The following is a 23949-nucleotide window of genomic DNA, read 5'->3' as shown; positions in this document are numbered from 1 at the left end:
CACCTTGATCAAACAGGGTATGTTCCGTGCACTGGACTGCTCCTGGGCAGGACAAAGACTGATATGCAAATGGATATTTCCCATCTGTGAAAGGCACAGTGAGAAAAAGCAGTGGCTGCGAACTCTCAAGTGGTTAATAACCACTGAACAGGTTATCAAGCCTTGTTCTATGGAGAGAGGGGCGCCCGCTACCTTTGCAAACCTATGTTCCGCGCAGAACATATCCAACAACCTCAGACAACTCAGAGTTATAACACACACACACACACAGGAGATGACAATTTTATCACTCGATGCTATAAAAGCCTTTGACTCCGTCAGGTGGCCCTGGCTGATGGCAGCCCCGACTCATTATAGGATAGGACCGGGGTATCTCCAGTGGGTAGAACTATTGTACAGCGCGCCGCTAGCCAGAGTCAAAACTGGAGCTGTCATCTCTGAAAGATGGCAACTGAGCAGAGGTACCAGACAGGGATGCCCTTGGTCACCAATGGTGTATATTTTAGCGCTGGAACCCCTGGCAATATACCGGAGGCAGCAATACGAGATAATAGGGATCGAAATAAAAGGGGAACCGCATCTAATCTTGCTATACGCGGATGCCATGATGCTATTCTTACGATACCCTGAAGATAATCTCCAATATATACTGGAAGTGATGGATCGATTTGCGTCGCTATCTGGTATAGCGGTGAATCCCAAGAAATCATGCATATTCCCATTAGGGAGGTATGTAGGGATCCCATGCGATCAACTACCGGTCTTGCAGATACCTTGGGAATCAAAAACATTTAGATACCTGGGGATAGACATCTATCACTCCGTGGAGGCGGAACACAAGTACAACACTGAGAAAGCGGTGCAGAAAATTGAAAACAGCATGAAGTTCTGGTCCAAGCTCCCTTGGCAATGATGATAATATTGCCCAGACTATTACACTTTTTTGGGAATATACCATGCCCGATACCGAGGCGATTCTACCTGAAGCTACAAGGCATATGCCGGGGGTTTCTATGGCATGGGACAAGTAACAGAATTGCCCTTTGGAAGCTGCAGAACACACGACAAAGTGGGTATAAAACTGCCGAACTATTAGAATTATTACTTAGCAAGTCAACTGCAATATGTGGCCAAGTGGCTGTCTGAAGACCATACTTCAGAATCGAGATTGCGGCAATTAGAATGTGCCCCATACTTCCTAAAAGAAATATGGCTGCCTAAAGAAGAGATAAAAGAGCGCTCCAAGATGCTGGCACTGGGTTGGGAGATATGGCGAAAACCCGACACTATGTTCTCCACAAATACCACTGGTCGCACTGGCAGGGGGGATGGGGGGTAGAGGATGAGCAACTAATAAAGACAATTAGGAGGCATTGGGAACCGGTGGGTATTGTAACAATGGGAGCTATGTGGCAGGAAGGGGAGATAAAGGGGTTTGAGGGGCTGGTAGAGGAAACAGGATTGCATGAGGGGCAGTACATTACATATAATAGAATGGTACGGCAGATTAAAGAGACATGGTCGGAGATAACTTTAGAAGAACAACCTGATGCCATCATAGACACGATATATGATATCACATAGGGATACAAACTCTAGAAATGCGAGGCTACAGCAAATAAAGCTATATATAACCCATAGAGCATACATGACGGCCCAAAGAATAGCCAAATTCAAGAACGCAGAATGACAAACATGCCCAAAATGTGGAGAAGATAATGCAGGGATGATACATATGTTTTGGGCATGAACGGAAATTGGGATATTTTGGGAGGAAATAGCTCACCGGCTTGAAGAAAAAAGGGATTAAATTAGAGGTCTAATCCGTGTGGGCATGTCTGCAAGGAGGATTCCCCAGGCCACGTCAACTAAAACATGTGAGCAAATTAAAGGACTTGGCATACATACTTGCCAAACGCAAAATAGCCATGGGATGGAAAGCATGCAACAGACCTAGAATAGAAATATGGTGGAGTGACCTACAAAAATGGACCGAGGCTGAAACAGCAGTAGGGCACGAAACCAGGAAGAGAGAGGGTGGGGGGGGGGGAGGCAGAAACCCTGACAGCACCTAGTGGCCACACTGTGTGGACCTGCCCAAGACTGCTCAATCGACCAGGATTCAGAGGATACAGACAGAGGAATCCCCTTATTAGGAACAAGTGCAGAGAGAGAAACAGAGTAGGCTCGGATGGGAGGGGTGGGCAGCAGACTCGAAAATGTTAAAGTAGATATGGACATGGTACAATGTGTGCTGCAAGTTTGTTGCATTGTGGTTTGGTTGTAATATAAATAATAAAAATTGTTTAAAAAAAAACTAGGATGAGCGTCATCGGTTCCCGGTGGATCTTGTTCACCACTTTCCTCATCAGAGGGTTTGGTGGAAATCCGTAGGCAAACATCCCTTACCAATTCATCCTTAGGGGGTTCCCCTTGGAGCCTGACAGGGGGAACCGGGATGCAAAGTCTGGACATTGCCCGTTTTCGCTTGTGGCGCATAGGTCTATAGTGGGAAAACCTCTCTTCGTGTAATGTCCACTTGTGTTCTTCTGGAAGGGGATCCCTGCTCAGAGTCGAGATCCCTGGAACATGTTCAGATGACAGGTAAATCTTCCGTTTGAGTGCCCATTTCCAAATGCTCTGGGCAAGCTTGGACAGATTTGGCGAACAAGTGCCCCCTTGTTTGTTTAATTAAAACATCGCCGTCGTGCTGTCGGTTAGGATCTGCACTGACAGATTGGATAGTAGGGTAGGGGTTCGAATGCCTGAAGCGCTCTGAAGACTGCCAGAAGTTCTAGCAGATTGATGTGGTTCTGAGCCACTGTGTGAGACCAGAGACCCTGAGCTGTGTGGTGAAGGTAGTGAGCTCCCCACCCTGCCAGGGAGGCGTCTGTTGCGACGACGGCCTGCATCTTTGGATCGTAGAAGGGTTTCCCTTTCGTAAGATTCTCTTGTCCACGAGCGAAGACTTTGTACTAGTGTTGGCGAAACTACCACTAGATCGTCCCACTGACCACTTGCTTGAGACCACTGTTGCCAACCATTCCTGCATGGGTCGCAGGCGCGGGTGGGGAACCAGGTAAATGCAAGATGCCATCATGCCTAGCAAACACTGCTTTGCTCACCCTTATTTGGCGACCGGCCTGATATTGAGGAATTTGCAGCAACAGATTCCGAATTCTTTCCTCTGATGGAAAGGCCAACCCCTCTTGGGTTTTTAAGACAGCTCCTAGGAACTGTTTTGAGGTGCTCGGCACTAGGCTTGATTTTTTATTGTCGATTGAGAAGCCCACTTGGAAGAGGTTGATTATTCTTTGAATGTTTAGTTGCAAATTACGGGGGTTTCCCAGGTAAGGGTACACTGGGATTGCCTCCCTGCGTAGGTGCGCCACCACCACCGCCATTACCTTGGTGAATACCCTTGGAGCCGAGGCTATACCAAAGGGCAGCACCTTGAACTGGTAGAGCTGGATGTCTATTTTGAAAGGCAAGAATCTTCTGTGCGGTGGGAACATTGAAATATGAAAATAGGCATCTTTCATATCCAATGTTGCCATGTAATCCTTTTTTAGTAGGGGATTATCTCTTGGAGTGTAGTCATGCAGAATTTTTGTGGCTTGACATACTTGTTGCAGGGTGTAAATCTAATACTGGGTGCATTGTTAGATTTTTTTGTCACAAGGAAGTAGGTTGACTAAATAACCCTTGTTGCCCGAGACGAGTTCTACGGCGTCCTTTGCAAGTAGAGTGGGGATCTCCTCGAGAAGGATTTTCTGGTGCTCCAACGAGTACCTTCTTGGAGGATGGTTGTGGGGGCGCGCTAATAGTTGTGGACAGCACCCATCTGCCCGAAGTGATCCCCTCCCATGCGTGGGTGAAGGTGGAAATGCGCCCCCCTACTGGGGATGCATGCGAGGAGACCTGAAGCGGAACGTCACGGTTTACTAGGTGGCGTACCACCTCTGGCGGGGCTGCCTCTACTCCTAGTTCGGCCCTTGCGCTGGCCTCTGGTGAATCCCTGTGATGTTTGGAACTTATTGTTGCCCCATGAGGTTCCTTGATTTTGGTAGTAGTTGGAACCCCTCTGGGAGCTTTGGCCACAAAAGCGACGAAAACTATTTCCCCTCCGACGTGGGGGTTTATTTGCGAGTTATGGTCTCGTACTCATCTTTAGCCGTCTTTAGTGCCTCTTCCACTGCCTTGCCGAATAGAATGTTCAGCTCTACCGGCATGACTCTAAGCGTGGCTTGGGTCTCGGGTTTAAACGCCAACTGCCTTAGCCAAGCGTGGCACTTTATTACTGTGCCTTCAGCTATCAATCTGCAGGCATTATCTGCTGCATCAAAATTTGTCTCGAGGATGCAGCCAGATACGGACCTTCCGTCTGCTGCAATTTGGGCCAACTGGCCTTTTAGTGGTTCAGGTGCAGAGGCTACTATAGCAGCTACTTATTCCCACTGATTGCAGTTATAGCTTGCTAAAAGAGTGGTACTGTTAGCAATATGCGCCTGATAGGCGGACGTGGAGGCAACTTTCCTACCCAGCGCATATATTCTTTTGCTCTCCTTATCGAGAGGAGCTTCTGAAGAAGCTTGTGTTGTACCTGCCCTCTTTCTGGTGGTTGTTACTACCAGGGAGTCTGGTTTTAATTGACCCATTATGTAAATGGGATCGGATGGTGCAGCCCGGAATCCTTTTTCCACTTGTGGATTCACTGCACAAGTAAGATTTGGGGTTGCCAGCGAGGGATCAATTCTACGCTGGATTGATTTTAATATTGGGATAGCCTGAGTAATGGCTCTCTTGTCCCCTAGGATTTCTTCTGCGAAATCCCTATCTTCTTGGACACCTTGTGTGTCTATTTGAAAATGAGCTGCTGCTTTAGCTAGCACCTCATTGAGGAGTGGCCGATTATCAATTGGTGAGACATTCACCGGGGGACCCTAGGAATTGGGGATTCAAGACTTTAGGCTTCTGCCTCATCCTCCTGTTCCTCTTCCTGGTCCTCGTCATCCACATAATAAGAAAACCCTGTCTGGTCTTCCAGCATATGCATTTGTCTCCTCTCCATATGACTCTGGATGGTAAGTTTCAATTAGCAAAGGATCTGAAACCAATCCCTGCTCCGGAACCTCAGAGCAGAGCCTTTTAGTAGGGGGTTGAGAGTCCTTGGACACCGAAGGGGCAGAGGTAGCTGGTGTTCTGGCATAGCTATGGAAATAGTTAAGGTGTTTCTCATAGAAGTCTGCAAAAAAACAATTTTTTTTAAATCATTTGTTTTTGGTACAATGCATCTTTACAAATGTTTTACAAACTTTCTAGAGAAATGTTTCTTACATACTTTAAATATAAACATATTGCTTAGGAACACAAAATTATTAGTAAACACGATCGTCATATTCCACTAATAAATTAAAATCAAACAGAGCTTCACCTTTCTTCTAATTAGGGTTAAGTTCTTAATTGCAACTATATCATTACATCATTCACTTATATAGTATCATTTCAGTTTTTCCTCAACAATGAAGCGCATCAGTGTTAGTATCACACTCTGCGATTTCCCCCACAGGCATTGTGACCAAAGCAACTTTTGACAGAGCCAAATTACTGTTATAAAATTTACCCAAATGCGAACTGATTTTTTTTCCGAGCTTGCAACAATATATAACCAGATGTTTGAGCGACTCAGGGCTATCTTTATTACGGCAAACTCTACAATACATTCCTACTCCAAGGTTTGAGGCTTCTGACCAGTACTTAGTTCTTTCTCCTGTATAAATGAGGTTCAATTTAAATCTCAAGTACAGATATCTTGCTTTAGGGCATGGAAAGATAGTTATAGTGTAGTCTGGGTAATTGTTTATGGAAAAAATGATAATAAACATTATAGGATTTGTATGCTCCATTAGCTTCTATAATATTTACCCAGTCCATTTGGAAGAATTTCTTTTTTTACCACATACTGTCATTCATACAAATCTTTGGTTCCATGTGATCATTTTGCCACAAAACTATCGGCATACAATAATATCGCCATATTTTTGCGGCGAAATTCACAATGGACCCTGCAGGGGACACCCCAGCAACATAATATCCCCAATAAAAATATTGCCTATGGCGAACCAAATGGCCATATTTACGGTGATATTTTTGTTGGGGATATTATTACCAGATACCAAATCTTTGTGGTCCATTGCTATACTAAGTAATAGCTCTTCCATCTTCTCGGTATGTCGTTTGATCGACATCGGATTTTGTTTCATGACCATACAACAGAAATCTTGGTACAATGAATTCGGAGGAGGATTCAACATTTTACTATAATTAGTTAGCTTACGCCACCAGAATTTGAAAGCCAATGAATTTAGTCCGAATTAATGTATTATGATAGAATTGGGAACCGATTTGGGTAATCTAATACAGCTTTCCATATTTTTCCTTGCAATATGTTTAATATCTTAGTAACATCCAAAATACACAAATCTAGCCCATACAACATCACTTCAACTTTCAGGGTGTAAAATTCGAATAAAGGTTTGTGGGAGAATTTCGCATATTTATGGAATATAACTTTCATCTGCGACAGGAGTGGGGTAGCTTTCCGATTAAGGGTGATCCTCAACATCTGCAAAGAATTAGAGTCACATAAATTGTATCCCAAATACCTGTTTTTTAGCACACGCTGGAGGACTATCGTTCATTGGCCAAGTATACCTACATACCTTTTTCCTATTTGCGAAAACTACATTTGATTTGTTGACATTAATAGCCAAGTCATTACATTTTGCATATACATGCCTTTACATTGAAGGCATTTAGTTTGGCTTGTAGCCCGTATCGAGTGCGATCACATAAGATGTCATCCGTGAAAGCCAACCAGTTAATTCGATTGTCGCCCAATTTAACTGGAGATACCAACAATTCATCCCACAGCCCATCTATATCGCATATATACATACTCTTAACAGGATACAGATTAAACAGGCTAGCCGCCAACTGGCATCCCGGTTTGACGCCTATTGAGTTGTCAATAGCATCAGTGGTTGTTCCATCCTGCTTTAGGACGTATTAGAAGGTAAAAGAGCTACAAGCCCTACAATGTGGCCAGGAACCCCATAGTTTATAAGCTTATTCCACAGCCGCTCCCTAATGACACTGTCAAATGCGGCTGAGAGGTCCAATGATGCCATATAAATGACATCTGAAGATTTAGTAAGGGATGATTGTAATAGATGGGCAAGAATCGTGGCGTTGAGTGTGGTACCCATAGACCTAAATCCTACCTGATATTCGGATAGCAGTTTACTCTCAACCTAGAAATCTAGTTCTCTTAACAATAGTGTCGCAAAGACCTTTGCTGTCACATCTATCAGAGACATTGGGCGAAAATTTGCTGGGTTATCAATAGGGCCTTTCTTATGAATGGGAACAATTATCGCTGCGAGCCAAGATTTAGGAATGATTTTGGTTTCAAATATTGATTCAAATGTCGGTCTAATAACTTTAGCCCAGAAATGAGGGTCGTTTTGTAATACACAGGATGGAATCCCATCTGGGCCAGCTGCCCTTGAGTATGATCATTTTTTAATGGCCCATATGATTTCACTCAATGACCAAGGAAATTTACTAGCAACTCTCTGCGCAAGATCAGTGAAGTTATATTAATTGAATTCACTAGGGCGCCTAGATTTCTCCCGTATATACTCAGACCATACCTTTGCCGAAATTGCAGCATGGAAAACCGATTGTGAAACTCCCCTGTGAGCGCAAAATTCCCCAGATATCTTTAACTTTAGGTTTGCAAATTAGGCTAATAAGCTTTTGATTTTCTGTTAGATGTTGCAAACGTTTGATCTCTTTAATGGTCTGCCTACAGTGCAACTGTATGTTACTTTTTACTATGGCATATTCCCTATGATCACCAATCAGAGTTCTAGCACTTCTGATCTCGCAACTACGTTTTCTTTTTATTTCTGTTATTTGAGCACTAAATTTACATTCACATGATTTTACATCGTTTTTTTGATCATTTGCTAATGCTGATGTGTTGTTTAATCACTTCAGTGTTTAATTTATTGATTTTAGATTTATTCCATATCAATGTAGATGTAGCTTCGAGGTGCCAGAAAAAAAAAAATACATCCTTCTCATCACCCTATCAATGACAGCGGAGTTCCATTCCTTGGAACTGGGAATAAACCTCTTCTGTTCCGGTTCCTCATCCATGCCCATATCATGGAGGAGTGGGAGGGACAATTGTACTCTTCGAGAAATCCAAGGTCCCTGACACTACTCCCATCACCTTAGGAGACTTGGTTTTCCTTATGGTTTTCTGAATATTTGTGTTTATCCCCCCCTTCCCATGACTAGAGGAATGTTTTCCGGAGGTTTTAAGCGTTTCCGAGGGTTTCAACGCTTCGCGTCTAGATTCGGAGGTAGTAGAAGGAGGGCGCAGCATCTCGGGAGTAGACGCTACACGCTTTCACTTGGGAGCATAGAGTATGGAATCGTCTGACGATAGAGCCTCTTGAACTATTGGGAGTACTGCACCTTTTCCAACCGCGGACGGTTGGAGTTTGCCATGTGGCGATAGGCGAACGTGAACACACAGAGGAGACAGAATCGTTGGACCGCTCTCTCGGTGCCTTCCGTTGCGATCGCTCGACACACGTGTTGAGTCACGGCTGGGGCTGATGTGTTTAGAGGAAGTGGTGTGGGTTGCGCTTCTGCCACCGGGTGTTGTCCCCTTAACTGGGCCGCTGGCCAGTCCTCCGAGGTCGGGGGCTTGCGTGTGGGTGTCTGAAGTCACCCCTTTGCCCTCGCCGTCCGATACGGCAGCGCTGCTGCCATCGCTTAACAACCCTTCGACGTCCATGGCCTCTAGCTGCCAGGCGTAGTGGGCCCAGCGCTTCGTCGAGCGGTCCATAAGTGCCTTTGGTTTGAAGACCTTACAAGCTCGACATGTAGCCTCGGGACGGTCTCGTGGGAGACCCAGATTGACGTATTGTGCTTATCTACCCAGGGAAACTTCCCGTTACACTTAGGGCAGAATTTGAAAGGAGTACTCTCCATGTGTGTAAATCTGGCAGCGGGCTGTGTATGTAGGAAATAAATGTGGGAAAGTTATGACCACCCCCACACACCCACTCTCCTTACTTGTACAGGGCCAAGGCCAGAGGCCTTCCAAAGCCCAAGGTCCGTTGTGTAGTTTGACGGTTGGTTCCCTCAATCTTCGCTGACGTCGATCTTCAGCGTAGGATGGAAGATAACGGGGGACGTTTTTAATTGGCACATGCCAAGGGAACTACGCAACATGCGTCCGACTAGCATGGCAGAAAAACAACAAGGCAAGGGTCCTACACGTGTGAGGGATCATGTGTACATGGGACGTCACACTAGGGATATTTATTTATTACATTTATAAAGCGCCCAAACAGCCCGCAGGCATCGAGGCGCTGTTACAGGAATTTGTTTTTCTTAGTTGCGCAATTGTGTTTTTTTTTGTCTTAGTTACGTATTTATAACGCGCTTAAACACCCAGAGGTTTCTAAGCGCGGACCCGGGGATCGAACCTGTTGTTGCTTTCGTGTCATCTTGCTTCCAAGACGCGCACGCTGCCGCTGAGCTATCCTCCAGGTATAGTATTACTGGCACACCCTATGTCGACGCCCATTTTCGAGTTTTGAAAAACAAACTAATACTCCACAGCCTCCACTAGATGTCGGCCTATGCACAGCATATGATCTAAGCAGATTCCACAAAATAGATATATATGCATGATACATTACTCACCGTAATCTTATTTCTGATGCTTGTATCTGCTTAGATTCAAATGCTGTACATAGGCCGACATCTAGGGGAAGCTGCAGAGTATTACAGTTTGTTTTTCAAACTCGAAAATGGGCGTCGACATAGGGCGTGCCAGTAATACTATCCCTAGTGTGACGTCCACTGTACCCATGATCCCTCACGCATGTAGGACCCTCAGATTGTATTTTTTCTGACATGAGGAGTAGCGAGAGTACAGATAATCCAAGCAGATAGATGGGTGGGTGTGTCGCATGTGAATCTAAGCAGATACAAGCATCAGAAATACGATTACGGTGAATAATGTATCCCTTCTGAGGCTTGTGGAATCTGCTCAGATCACATGCTGTGCATAGATTAGCGAGCAGTGTTAGGAGATGGGATGGGATGTGAGACGGGTCATGAGCAAACGGGTGTTTTAGAACTGCTTGTCCCACTTGAGTATTTGTCTTGGAATGAGTGTCAATGCAGTAGTGCTGAGTAAAGGTGTGGATAGAGCTCCAAGTAGCTGCTTTACAAATGGTGTCAAGGGGTACATTTGCAATGAAAGCTCAAGCGGCCCCAGTGCCTCTAGTAGAGTGGGCAGAGTCTTTTCAGAAAGGGAGTAACATAGCGGGATACAATTGACTATCCACTTTGAGATGGCACCTTTAGAGACGCGATCTCCCTCTCTGCCTGAAGCTACGGAGACAAACAGTTGGTCTGTTTTTCTTAGAGGTCTGGTCTACATATTAGAGGACCTCTCTTCGCACATCTAAAGTGTGTAGTTTCACCTCAGCAGAGCTTTTGGGTTCTTGGAAGAAGGCCGGAAGCTCAATAGACTGGTTAACATGGAATTTGGAAATTAACTTGTGAGAACCTAGGGTGTGTTTGTAGAACCAGTTTATCTTTATGAATGGTAAAGAAGGGATCCTGCACTGACAGAGCTTGAATTTCACTGACCCTTATGGATGTAATGGCTACTAAGAAGGCAGTTTTATAGGTCAGGTGTTTGAGACTGGCTTTATGCATGGGTTCAAATGGTGGGCCCATGAGCTTAGCAACCACCACATTAAGGTCCAATCCTGGTGGTGGGTTTGAAATTGGAGGGTGGAGTCTCCTTAACCCTTCCATGAAAGCCTTAACCACTGGTACTTTCCACCACAAAACCTTGTTGTGGGAGGTGGTGTAGGCTTACAGCGCCAACAGGTGTACCTTGAGTGAATTAAATACATGCTCCACCTGCTGGATGCAGGGTTGGTAAGTGACAATATTGGAAGGAGTGCAATCAACCGGGTTGATTTGATTATTCTGGCACCAAATAACTAATCTCTTCCATTTATCAAAATTAACAGTGCCTCGCGTTTGGTTTCCTAGATTCTTTTAAGATGTCCATGCACCTCTGTGGTAAGTTGAGATGTCCAAACTCTAGGACTTCAGGAGCCATGCTGCCAAGTTCATTGAACCGGGTTGAGGATGCACTGTTTGACCTTGGTGCTGGGATAGAAGGTTGTGCCAGCACGGGAGTCTGATGGGTTTGCACGCTGCTATTCTGGGCAGGTGCGGGAACCGCGGTTGTCTCGCCCAAATGGGAGCAACTAGGGTGAGCATCATCGATTCCCTGTGCATCTTGTTGATCACCTTCCTCCTGAGAGGAGTTGGTGGAAAAGCGTAGGCAAACATCCCTGACCAGTTCATCCAAAGGGCGTTCTCCTTGGAGTCTGGCTGGGGAAACCTGGATGCGAATCCTGGGCATTTGTCTGTTTTTGCTTGTGGCGAATAGCTCTATAGTGGGGAAACCCCACTGAGAGAAGATATCTTCTACGACTTCTCTGTGCAGACACCATTCGTGTTCTTCCGGCAGGGAATCTCTGCTCAAAGCGTCTGCTAGTGAATTGAGATCCCCTGGAACATGTTGAGATGACAGGTAAATGTTCCGTCTGAGTACCCATGTCCAAATTTTCTGGGCAAGCATGGACAGATTTGGCAAACGAGTCCCTCCCAGTTTATGTAAAACATCGCCGTTGTACTGTCTGTTAATCTCTGTACCGACAGGTTTAACCAGTGGGGTTCGAACGCTCGAAGCACTCTGAAGACTGCCAGAAGCTCTAGCAGATGAACAAGTTACTTCTTACCTTGTAACGTTCTTTCGATGGGATGTTCCTCCGACGTATTCCTTATCTTAGATATCTCCTTCCAGCTCTGCTGGCCTCGGAAATTTTTTCTCTAGAGGGCGCTGCGCGTCGACGTCCGCCGAGTCGATGTCCCTCGACAGCCGCCGTATCGACGTCTACCTGCCTATAGAGGCCGCGCGCAGCGTCCGTTGCTCAGTTCCGTTTTGTAGCCCACAGTATTTCTGTCTAGACTAATCACCCTGAAGGAGCATAAGCTGTAACAAGGGAAGTAGAACTGCGGGGATGGATGGGAGGGTCGATAAGGAATACGTCGGAGGAACATCCCAATGTAAGAAGTAACTTGTTCTTCGAAGGGATTGTGTCCTCCGACGTATTCCTTATCTTAGATAGGCTCCCATAGCAGTATTCTATTATTGGAGGTGGGAGTACAGACTTCATACTGCCTTCTATTGATGAATAGAGTGCAATACTGCCCTTCCAAACCTAGTCTCTTGACTGGAGGAGGAATCCAAGTTGTAAAATCGTGTAAAGGTATGGATGGACGACCATGTGGCGGCCGCACAAATGTCTTTAACCGGCACTCCTCTTTTGAGGGCCGATGAAGCTGCAATACCTCTGGTCGAATGAGCCCTAAGGTTTTGAGGGGGCTCTTTTCCTGCCAGTTTATAACATTCCAAAATGGCTAGAATAATCCATCTGGAAATGGTCTGCTTAGTTATCGGTAACCGCAGCGTGTGACTTGTGTAGCCTACAAACAGCTGGTCTGCTTGTCTTATCCTGGCTAGTCTACTGATGTAAAAACTTAAAGCCCTTCTAGGGTCCAGCCTGTGTAACCTCTCTTCCTCTTTCCCCGGATGAGGAGGAGGATAGAAAGATGGCAGGGTAATCTTCTGAGTGATATGGAATTCAGAAACCACCTTTGGGAGGAAATTAGGCTTCACTTGCAGGACAACTTTGTCTTTGTGAAAGATTGTATGAGGGGGTTTACAAGAAAGAGCTTGTAACTCGCTCACCTTTCTAGCAGATGTAAGTGCTATTAATAAAACAGTTTTAAGGGTAAGGAATCTTAAACAAGAACGGAGTGGTTCGAAAGGTGTGCCCATCAGGAAAGTTAAGACCAAGTTTAAATCCCATAGGGGAACCTGGAATGGTCTTGGGGGATAAACGTTGGTTAACCCCTTTAGAAACTGTATTACCAAGGGTAACTTGAAATAGGATGGTTCTTCCGCAGTGCGCTTAAAGATGGATAGCGCTGCGAGATAGCCCTTAATGGTGCCAACTTGAATGCCCGAATTCGCCAAATAGAGTAGGAAGGACAAAACCATTGGTGTACCACATGAAAAAGGGCCGATATTCTGTTCTCTACACCAGCTGCAAAATCTGTTCCAACGGCAGCGGTATAAAGACTTTGTTGCTGGCCTCCTTGCCGAAAGCAACACCTCCATAACATCATCAGGGAGGTCCCAATCCTTGTACCTCATCCTTTCAGAAGCCAAGCGTGAAGGTTGAGGGTTTTGATGTCTGGATGGAGAACCTGACCTCCCTTCTGTGAGAGTAGGTTCTCTCTGAGTGGAAGTCGAATTGGAGGGCAGATGGCCAAGTCTAGAAGGTCCGGGTACCACGTTCTCCTGGCCCAATCCGGGGCAATTAGGATCATGGTTTTCCGGAATCTTCTCAACCTCCTGATCGTTTGAGGAACGACAGGGACTGGTGGGAACGCGTACAGAAGCGGAAACTCCCAGTCCACTATGAACGCGTCTCCCAGAGCTCCTCTCGGGGGAAATTCCCTTGAGCAGAACAGGTCGCACTTCCTGTTGACACTGGTGGCGAACAGATCCACCTAAGGGGTTCCCAAAGGGCGAAGATCTCTTGAAGGACTTCCTGAGCTAGTTCCCACTCGTGGGAGACTGTGCTCTGCCTGCTCAGAGCGTCCGCTGTCATGTTCTTCTCTCCGGCTAGGTGAAATGCCGATAGAGAGATTCCTTCTTGGATTGTCCAAATCCAGAGCTGCATCGCCTCTCTGCACAGAGGTAGTGATCCTACGCCTCCTTTTTTGTTGAGGTAATGCATGGCCACTGTGTTGTCCGTCATTATTAGGACATTCTTTCCTTGTACAGATGGCAGAAAAGCCTTCAGCGCAAGTCTGATGGCCCTCAACTCTAACAGGTTGATGTTTAGTCTGGACTCTGATGGAGACCAACGAGCGCTGATGGTCAAGTCGTTGGCGTGGGCTCCCCACCCCGTCAGAGGCATCCGTGACTACTGTTATCTCCGGCCAGGGTTGCCAAAACTGTTCTCCTTTCAGAATGTTCTCCCGACAGGCCCACCACTGAAGGTCTCGAGCCACCCTGTCGGGAATCTGAAGAAGATCTGTCATTCTTCCTGAGAATTGTGACCACAGTCCTCAGTGCCCACTGGAGGGATCTCATTCTCAGGCGAGTCTCTGGCACTAGGAAAATGCAGGATGCCATGAGGCCTAACAACCTCAAAAAGTCGAAGGCTGGGAGACATTGGGCATTTTGGAACTTGGTAACCATCTGTAGAATATCTTGAGCCCTCACCTCTGGTGGCAAGGCTTTTCCCAGGGAAGTGTCCAGGATCGCTCCGATGAACTGGAGTCTCTGCGATGGTATCATTTGTGCCTTCTTTAAATTGAGGGAGAAGCCCAGTCTGTGAAGGGAGTGGCAAACGTGATTTAGCTGGATCTGAGCTTGTTCCGAAGATACAGCCCTGATCAACCAATCGTCCAGGTAGGGGTAGACGTGAATCCCTTCCCTCCTTAGACTTCCGCCACTACCGACATTAACTTGGTGAAGACCCTCGGGCGGAGGTCAGCCCAAATGGCAGTACCCGAAATTGATAGTGAGAGTTGCCAATTGCGAACCTCAGGTATTTCCTGTGTTTGAGATGGATAGGCACATGGAAATAAGCGTCCTGGAGGTCCAGAGATACCAACCAGTCCTGGAATTGAAGGGCCTGAAGGATCTGAGAAAGAGTTACCATCTTGAATTTATCTTTCCTGAGGAATTTGTTCAATTCTCGCAAGCCCAAGATGGGTCTCAGTCCTCAGTCTTTCTTTGGAATGAGAAAGTAAGGGGAGTACCCTCCCTTGTTCCTCTCCGCTACAGGTACCGGTTCTATGGCACCTTTCTCTAGCAGGTCTAAAATTTCCTGCAAGAGGAGCGGATCTGGAGCTTTGAGAGCTGATCCCCGGTGGATGACTGAGGTATGCGTAGGAGAGGCAGGCAGTAACCTTGGGCAACTGTTTCCAATGCCCAAGCATCTGACGTGATAGCCTGCCATTCCGCCAGATGTTGAGTTAACCTGCCTCCTACAGGTGTCCTGTGAGGGAAGTCCTCAGAGTGGTTTTGGGGATGCAGATGCCGATGGTAAAGAGGCACCTGCTGTTGCTGCGGCTTTTGAATATCTATCCGTCCACCTCGGGTAGTTCTTCTTTGTCCCCTTTGAGCCGGTCGTCCTCTACCCTTTCCGAATGCGGAGTAGAAGCGAAAGGACTTGACCCTCGCAGAGGTTCCTGTGGGACGAAAAGGTGTGACGGATTGCAGCGCCTAGGGATTTTGCTGCTGCTTTTGATGTCTGCAGTTTTTCTAAACTGTCATCCGCCTTTTTCCCCAAACAAAAAAGAGCCATCGAATGGCATGTTCAAGAGCCTGGCTTGCACATCTGGGGCAAAACTAGACTTTCTCAACCAAGCAAATCTCCTGGTTATTGTACTTGCCGCCATTGCTCTGCTGATACTGTCAGCCGAATCAATGCCCGTCTGGAAGGATTCGCACATAGCGTCTTTACCGTCCTGTATGATATTTAGGAACGCCTCCCTTTCTTCTCCCTCCGGGATGCAGTCAGCCACTGTAGAAGCACACTCCCAAAGTGTATGGCTGAATCTAGCAAGGGTGCAAGTTGCATTAACAGATTTTAACGCCATGCTACATGCCGAAAAAAACTTTCTTTGCCATAGCATCATATTTCTTATCGCCCCTGTCCTATGGGACGGTAGGGTAAGCAGTCTTGACATCAGTAGAAGATGCTGCCTGTACCACCAGACTTTCTGGGGATGGGTGTTTTGACAAAAAATCCGGGTCTGCAGAAGATTTATTTACTGCCGGGACGACATCTGGGGTTTCCCAGTTCGTCATAATCTTCCTCTGAAGAGCTTTATGAAAGGGCACTACAGGATCCTCCTGTGGACCTTTGTCAAGAATATCCGTGAGGTCATCTTGTTGGAAAGCCTGCGAAGGTGTTGACCACCCCATAAATTCTGTGATCCTGGACATTAAGGCTCTACAGGGGGTTTCAGCATGCTCCCCCGGGTCTGGCCTAGCAAACTCCACCTCAGGGGAAGTGTCTAAACCACTTGCCTCATGTAATGAATCATGAAGATCCTTTAACCTGTGTTCTTCTGAGGAGAACTCCTCTCTAACTGGGGTTGCAGGCCCCTGCAACTCAAATGTGTCTTCCTGTTCAGAAAGTTCTCCCTCTTCCAAAATTGAGGACATAGTTCTCAATTGTTCTGAACTCATAACGGGTGTAAAACCCATCTCCAAGGCAGAGGGTGCCAAACTTGTCATAATCGGCCTCGAAAACATCAATGTAGTCGACGCCGAAGGCTTCGGGCGTGGCGTCGAAAACAAAGGCGGAGGCCTCGAGGTCCTCGATAGAATTGGGATTCTGCTCGAAGTCGACAATCTCGACGCCATCGTCATCGAGGACCTGGGGATAGTCACTGGGTGCGTCGTAACCGACTTTCCTTGGCGTCGACGCCGGTGTCGAAGATGGCGTCGAGTCAACAGACCCGTGTGTCGAAGGTCCCTTCGACAACAGCGTCGAAGACACTGACCTCGGCGTCGACGGAACCTACCTTCGAAGAAGGTTTCGAGGTCATAGCTTTACTCGAGGGTTCGTGACGCGCTCGAGAAGCTTCCTTCGCCGGGTACTGCGACTAGCGGCATTTTTGACCTTCAGGTCTTTCGACCAGGGCATCGCTCTCAGAAGTCTTCGAGGGGGTCGAGGCCGCTTTCTTGAAGACGCTCATCATATTTTTGCGGAATTCCTCCCATTCAGCCCGGGAACTATGTTTCGTGGGGCAAGGGATTCTCCTAGGAGAAACAGAGGAAGAGGAGGACGGAGAAAGGATCTCCGACGCCTCCTCTTCGAGTGCTTCGATCTCGAGGAGTGATGGGACCCACTCCGAGACCTGGAGCGCGAATGGTGACGAGGCGACGAATGTCTCGACTTTGTCGAGGAAGAAGAAGCTTTTGAAGTCTTACCTTTCTCCAGCTTCACCCTACGCTCCTTCAGGTCCTTAGCCGTCATGGACATACAGTCCTCGCACTCCAAACAATGGTGTTCAGCTCCCAAACACCACAGAAACTCTGTGAGGGTCAGTCAGTGACATCTTTTTCCCACAATCTCGGCATTTTTTGAAGCCCGACCGAGGGGTCGTCGGTTCCGACGAGGAAGCCATCGCCATCGAGTACAGATCGAATATCTCGAGGTAAATAGGATAAATCTACGAAACGGAGCAACGGTATTCCGAGGCACTGAGTAAGCGCGGAAAAACGGAACTGAGCAACGGACGCTGCGCGCGGCCTTTATAGGCAGGATGACGTCGACATCGATACGGCGGCTGTCGAGGGACATCGACTCGGCGGACGTCGACGCACAGCGCCCTCTAGAGAAAAATGTTCCGAGGCCAGCAGAGCTGGAAGGAGATATCTAAGATAAGGAATACGTCGGAGGACACAATCCCTTCGAAATATATGATTCTTGGCCACTGTGCGAGACCAGAGAGCCTGAGCTCTGTGGTGAAGGAGGTGTGCTCCCCACCCTGACAGGGACGCGTCTGTAGTGACTACAGCTTGTATCTCCGGGTCGTAAAAGGGTTTCCCCTTTGACAGGTTCTCTTGTCCACCAGGGAAGACTTTGTATCAGTGTTTGCGAAACGACCACTAGATCGTCCCACTGACCACTTGCCTGAGACCACTGTTTCGCCAACCATTCCTGCATGGGTCGCATGCACAGGTGAGCGTGGGGGACCAGGTAAATACATGACGCCATCATGCCTAGCAAATGCATCGCTTTACGCACCCTTATCTGGCGACCTGACTGGTATTGAGGAATTTGCAGAAGTATATTCCGAATTCTTTCTTCTGATGGAAAGGCTAATCCCTCTTGAGTGTTTAGGACAGCGCCTAGGAACTGTTTGGAGGTGCTCGGCACCAGGTTAGATTTTTTTCTCGTCGATAGAGAAACCCAGTTCGAAGAGGAGGACGATCGTTCTTTGGATGTTGGATCTGCAAATTACTGGGGTCTCCCCCGTGATGAGCCAGTCGTCCAGGTAAGGGTACACTGGGATTGCCTCCCTGCATAGATGTGCTGCAGCCACCGCCAGTACCTTGGTGAATACCCTTGGAGCCGAGGCTATACCAAAGGGCAGCACCTTGAACTGGTAGTGCCGACTGTCCACCTTGAAGCGCAAGAATCTTCTGTGCGCTGGGAACATGGAAATATGAAAATAGGCATCTTTCATGTCCAATGTTCCCAAGTAATCCCCTCTTTTTAGGAGTGGATTACTTCTTGTAGAGTAGTCATGCAAAATTTCTGGGGCTTGACATACTGGTTTGCAGGGCGTGAGTCTAATACTGGGCGCATAGTCACATTTTTTTTGGCACAAGGAAGTAAGTTGAATAGATACCCTTGTTTACCTGGTTGCTCGGGACGAGTTCTATCGTGTCCCTTTGCGAGAAGATTGACGATTTCCTCAAGGATCATCTTCTGGTGGTCCAGAGAATGTATTTTCTGTCATGGAGGGTGGTTGCGGGGGGCGCTCTAGCAGTTCGATGCAGTATCCTGCGGACACTGTGGACAGCACCCATCTGTCCGATGTGATCCCTTCCCATGACTGGGTGAAGCTGGAAATGCGCACACCCTACTGGGGATGCATGGGAAGAGACCCTGCACGGAACGTCACTGCTTTGCGGGAGGCGTACCGCCGCCTCTGCCGGGGCTGCCTCTACCCTTACCGCGGCCCCTCTTGTTACCTCTGCCGTAAGTTTGGCTAGATGTTGGTTTCCGCCCCATGATGTACCTTGTCCCTGTGTGTAATTGGAGCCCCGTTGAGAATTTTGGCCGCGTGAGCGACTACAATTACCATTCCCCTTTGATTAGTGGGCTTGTTTGTCAAATTGTCCCAGGGACTTCAGAGTGTCGAATAGGACATTAGGTTCAACCGGCATGTCAATAAGGGTAGCCTGTGTCTCAGGTTTGAAACCAGTCTTAGCAGAGAGCACTGTCATTAAGAGGCACGCCTGGCTATGAGCTGGTTTGCATTGTCTGCGGCGTCAAAGGTTGTCTTGAGGATGCAACCTGACACGGCTCTACCCTCTGACGCGATCTGGGCCAGCTGACCCTTTAGTGGATCCGGTGCGGAGTCAACGAGAGCAGCTACCTGCTCCCACTGGTGGCAGTTATAGCTTGCCAGCTGAGTGGTGGTAATGGCAATTCTCGCCTGGTAAGCGGAAGTGGAGGCCGACTACCTTCCTAACCCATAGATCTTCTTGCTCTCCTTGTCTGGGGGGAGCCTCGGATGAAAATAGCGGTGTTCCCGCTCTCTTTCTGGTGTTAGTAATAACTAAGGAGTCAGGCTTTAGTTGACCCCTTATGTAAAGAGGATCAGATTGGGCAGCCCTAAACATCTTCTCGATTCTGGAGTTCACAGCACTGGTGAGATTAGGATTAAGGAGGGAAGGATCTATTCGCCGCTGGATAGATTTGAGAATAGGAATTTTTTGAGCAATTGGTTTCTCGTCCCCCACTAGCTCCTCTGCGAAGACCCTTTCCTCCTGTGCCCCGAGTGTCGATGCGGAAGTGTTCTGCCGCTCCAGTTAAGACCTCATTTAGCAGGGGATGGTTATCTACTGGAGAGTCGGTAACCTGAGGTTCTTTGTCAACGGGAGAGTCTATATTGTAGACTTCTGCGACATCTTCCTCCTCCCCATCCTGGCCCTCATCTCCATAATAATCTACCCCCGTTTGGTCGTCCAACAATTATACGTCTGGATCCTCAGTATATTGTTGTGGATCCTCACTGTAATGTTGATAAGGCTGTATATAGTAAGGGTCTGAAACCGAGGTTTTTTACTAGGGGGGCGAGGGTCCTTGGATCCTGAGGGAGTAGCGCCGTCTGGCGTGTAAGAGAGGAATGTTCTGGGTTCTTCGAGTAGAAGTCAGCCAGGGAAGACATTCTGTTCATTACCCCATCTAGTTTTAGGTGTAGAGACCGGGGTCTTGGAACTATCCATATCTGAAGATCTACATGTGTCCTTATGTGTATATGAAGCAGAACTAGAATACTGACTTTCTGTTGTACCCCCACCCCCTTCCCCTTGAGTGGAAGAGTGTTTTCACACTCTAAGCTTTTCGATGCTTGGCGTCGAGATTCGGAGGGGGTCTCTCAAGTGTGCACATCGAGACTCAGAAAACAACGCCGAACGGGCTGCCGGAGCCGATTCTCAGTGTGCAGCCTGGGGGTGGAGGTCGGATTAGTCATCTGACGACCGTAACTCCGTGACTTGGGGAAGCGAGGCACTTTTGGCAACTGTGGACAGTTGCCATGTGTCATGAGGCGATCTCGACCTGGAACGCCCAGAGGACACCAACTCCGTTGACCGCTCTCTTCGTGCCTCCTTTTTCTGAGAGCTCGACACGCGTGTCGAATCCCGGTTGGGATTAGTGTGTTTAAGTGTAGTAGCGATGTTAGCGCTCGTGTCGCCGGGTGTGGTCCCCATAACTGCCCTGCCGGACAATCCTCCGGGGTCAGGGACTAGCGCTTGGGTGTCTTCCGACGCCCCTGTGCCCTCGCCGTCTGCAAAGTCGTCGTCGCTGCCGTCACTGAAGGCACCCACCGCTTCCATGGCCTCGAGCTGCCTGGCGTGGTGGGCCCAAAGCTTAGCGGAGCGGTCCGAGCGTTTTAGCTTTAAAAAGCTTACACGCTTTGCAGTTCGCCTCGGGGTGGTACCTCGGCAAGCAAAGATTACAGGTGGCGTGTTTGTCAACCCAAGGGTACTTGCGGTTGCACTTGGGGCAAAATGGAGTACTCTCCATATGCACCTTGTAGCAGCGGGCTTGTGTGTGTAGGAAATTATAACAAGTGTGTTGAGTAGGTATCCACCCCCCACTCTCCCTACTTGTAGGGCCGAGGACAGAGGCCTTCTGAGGCCCAAAGTCCGTCAAACAGCTCTCGACGGTGGTCTGTTCTTCTGACCAGCGTCGATCTTCGATGTCTTCGACCTGGGAGTGGAAGAACGGGGAAATTAATACGGATTTAATCAAAATGGCTGAAAGCTAGGGATCTTCGTGCAATGCTTCTGACAAGTATGGCGGAAAAAAACAATCTGAGGGTCCTACACACGTGAAAGATCATGGGTACAGTGGACGTCACACGGGATAGGATTACTGGCATGCCCTGTGTCGATGCCCATTTTCGAGTTTCGAAAAACAAACTAATACTCCGTAGCTTCCACTAGATGTCGGCCTATGCACAGCATGTGATCTAAGCAGATTCCACAAGCCTCAGAAATACAGATAGAGCGAGATTATATATGAGAAAGATATATAGAGATATAGTAAAACAAAATCCACCAACTTTAAATGGAATTGCAGACACCTAAAATTATTGAACAGATTAAAATAAATCTGAATCTTCCTACCTTTTAAGAAAAGTTGATTGTTCAGACCGCTTTCTTTTGTCTGCAAGAGAAGAGAGGTCTGCTTAAGGAAGTAGAGATTCAAGGCACATTTTCAGAGACTACCTTACTATAGTGGTAATGCATGGCCTCAGAAACAACAGAAAGGTGCAAATAATGGACCTGCAACTTTGTATTAGTTAAAAAGCAAAAAAGCATGTCAACAATAGAAACGTAAGAGCACTACTCTACATCCACGTGGAAGCCTTCGTACTACAAAGGTCAAGGGGAGAAAAGGAATCCAGTATAGCTGCTGTTGTAGTAATCATTCACTCTTGGTGAGTAAGAAATGTTATGCTGTTTATTTGGAGGACTTGCTTTCATGACAGGTAGGAGAGTCACTGAACACCCGGCTAGTAGCTTCTAACTTACATTTCTATTTTTATTCTTTAACACTGTTAATAAAGACAACCCCTTCAATCCCAATCCCCCCCCCCCTCAGCAACAACTGAATATATTATCATCGACCAGATCAATACCGGTGCCGAACAATACGTGGTGGCATCAATGGATGCTGTAAAGGCTTTTGACTCTGTATTGGGAGTGGATAGTGTGAAAAACCTGACTGAGTGTCACCCAGGTGGCCAGGACACTGCCATCGCTATTCGATCCAGTTCCTGGGGGCGGACCAGTGAGGGAGGATCACCTGGATGGGAGGAGGGGGGGGGGGGGGGAATCCTTGGGGAGTGAAACACTGACAGGCGAGAAGCGGTATCCGCCTTCTTTCAACACCTTTTCCCCATCCTACCACGTAGGACATTCCAAAACACTGCCCGCCCCTTTCCCACACCAACTCTGCAGAACACAAGACAACGGGCTAACACCACAGCTGTTTACCTGACGTGTCCCAATACCAGGGTCAGGCAATTGACCAGAATCTCTCTCACACACACACACACACACACACACACACACACACAGCCCTTTGCCTTCCCCACAGGGATAAAAGGTGGAGCACAAAATGAGCAAGGCAGACCAGACCGCACGACATAAGAGCTAACAGCAGTTCAAGAGGAGGAGAAAGACTGCCCAGACCGAGAGGGAGACAAGAGTCAGGAACTATAAGTCTGAACAATAGCCAACGTGTATTGCAACAGATGTGCCTGGTACGCAAGATCCTCTTCCACTGATTATCAAGCCAGGGTGAGATGCTGGTCTCAGTGGTACAAGCCTTGACTCCAAGACCATCAGAAAGCCAAGCAGTTCCATCATAGCCGGTGAGCAGAGGGGAGTATCGATAAGTAACCGAACTGTGTTGAATGAAAAGTAAATTGAACTTTGAAAAGCAAAAGGATACTACTGAGAAAGGGGGGGCGGCAGATACAGAGGAATCGGCACCACATGGGTGTTCAAGCAGGAACCTCTGGGCAATTACCCAACGTTAAAAAGACTACCGTAACCACCGCCCAAAAGACATATTGGCCCTGTTCAGGATATACCAGTGTGAAATGGCCTCGGATAAAGAAACACCCACGTGATTGAAATGTAATTGATGAAAAATGTATCTAACAATGTGAGTAATGTGTACTGTGATATTGCACATTGCATAAGTTGAATCTGTGCTGGCCATCAATAAAAAAAATAAAAGAAAAGTTTAAACAAAAAAAAAAAAAAAAGAGACTACCGTAACCATAAGGCCTTGGGAAGAGGCGAAGAATGGTCAAAGTGGTCATACAGGGGTCACGTAAAAAATCATGTGTACCGTCAAAAGTGTTTGACCAACGGAGAACTGTGAAAGCTAAGAGAAGCGAATCCCGCATGTTGAAAATAAGTACATGAACAGTGTGTTAGCAATGTCGGCGAGAGTGAACCCGGCAGAGGGAAGCCAACAACCAGGGACAAAGCCCGAAAACCTGTTTAAAAAGACATTGATATTTGTGAACGCAAGAAACATTGTACAAAAAGGGGAAGGGTCCAAGTTTGGCCAAGTGAGATCCAGGGGTGGAAAGTTACCACCCAAAGTTCACTGAGAAAGGAACTGTCTTATTAATGTGTTGAGTACGTCTTCTAAAGGGGTCAGCACCCAGACCCAGGTGTGAAGCCATCACCCAAAGTGTTTGTAGAACAGAACTTTGTTAAAGTATAAGGCCTCAAAGGCAAGAGACTTTTCATTATAAAGAGACTTAGAACCTGATCTCTGAAACAGAAGTGTTAGCTCGTGATGGGAAGGCTCAAGCGTGTATTATGCTCCAAAGTCCCACCTTGTCCCATGCTAAAAACTAAACGTGGGGAAGGGAGACCGAGGCACTCACATCCTGACTTAT

At 47.4% G+C, this 23949-nt stretch overlaps 1 protein-coding gene across 4 annotated transcripts in view; it reads right to left on the bottom strand.

The window, feature by feature from the left end:
* Positions 1-23949, bottom strand: part of DDX25 (DEAD-box helicase 25) — a 1022381-nt gene that overhangs the window by 947348 nt on the left and 51084 nt on the right. For 2 of the 4 annotated variants that reach the window (XM_069617290.1, XM_069617289.1), the window contains exon 2: positions 21650-21689. The exons of the other annotated variants lie outside the window; for them this stretch is intronic. In XM_069617290.1, the coding sequence (XP_069473391.1) occupies positions 21650-21689 (40 nt within the window). The remainder of the gene's footprint in view (positions 1-21649; positions 21690-23949) is intronic. 4 annotated transcript variants of the gene reach the window in all.

This window comes from Ambystoma mexicanum, chromosome 9, assembly GCF_040938575.1.
Source record: "Ambystoma mexicanum isolate Mex_15411 chromosome 9, UKY_AmexF1_1, whole genome shotgun sequence".
Lineage (NCBI taxonomy): Eukaryota > Metazoa > Chordata > Amphibia > Caudata > Ambystomatidae > Ambystoma > Ambystoma mexicanum.
This window is presented reverse-complemented; position numbering and strand designations above follow the sequence as displayed.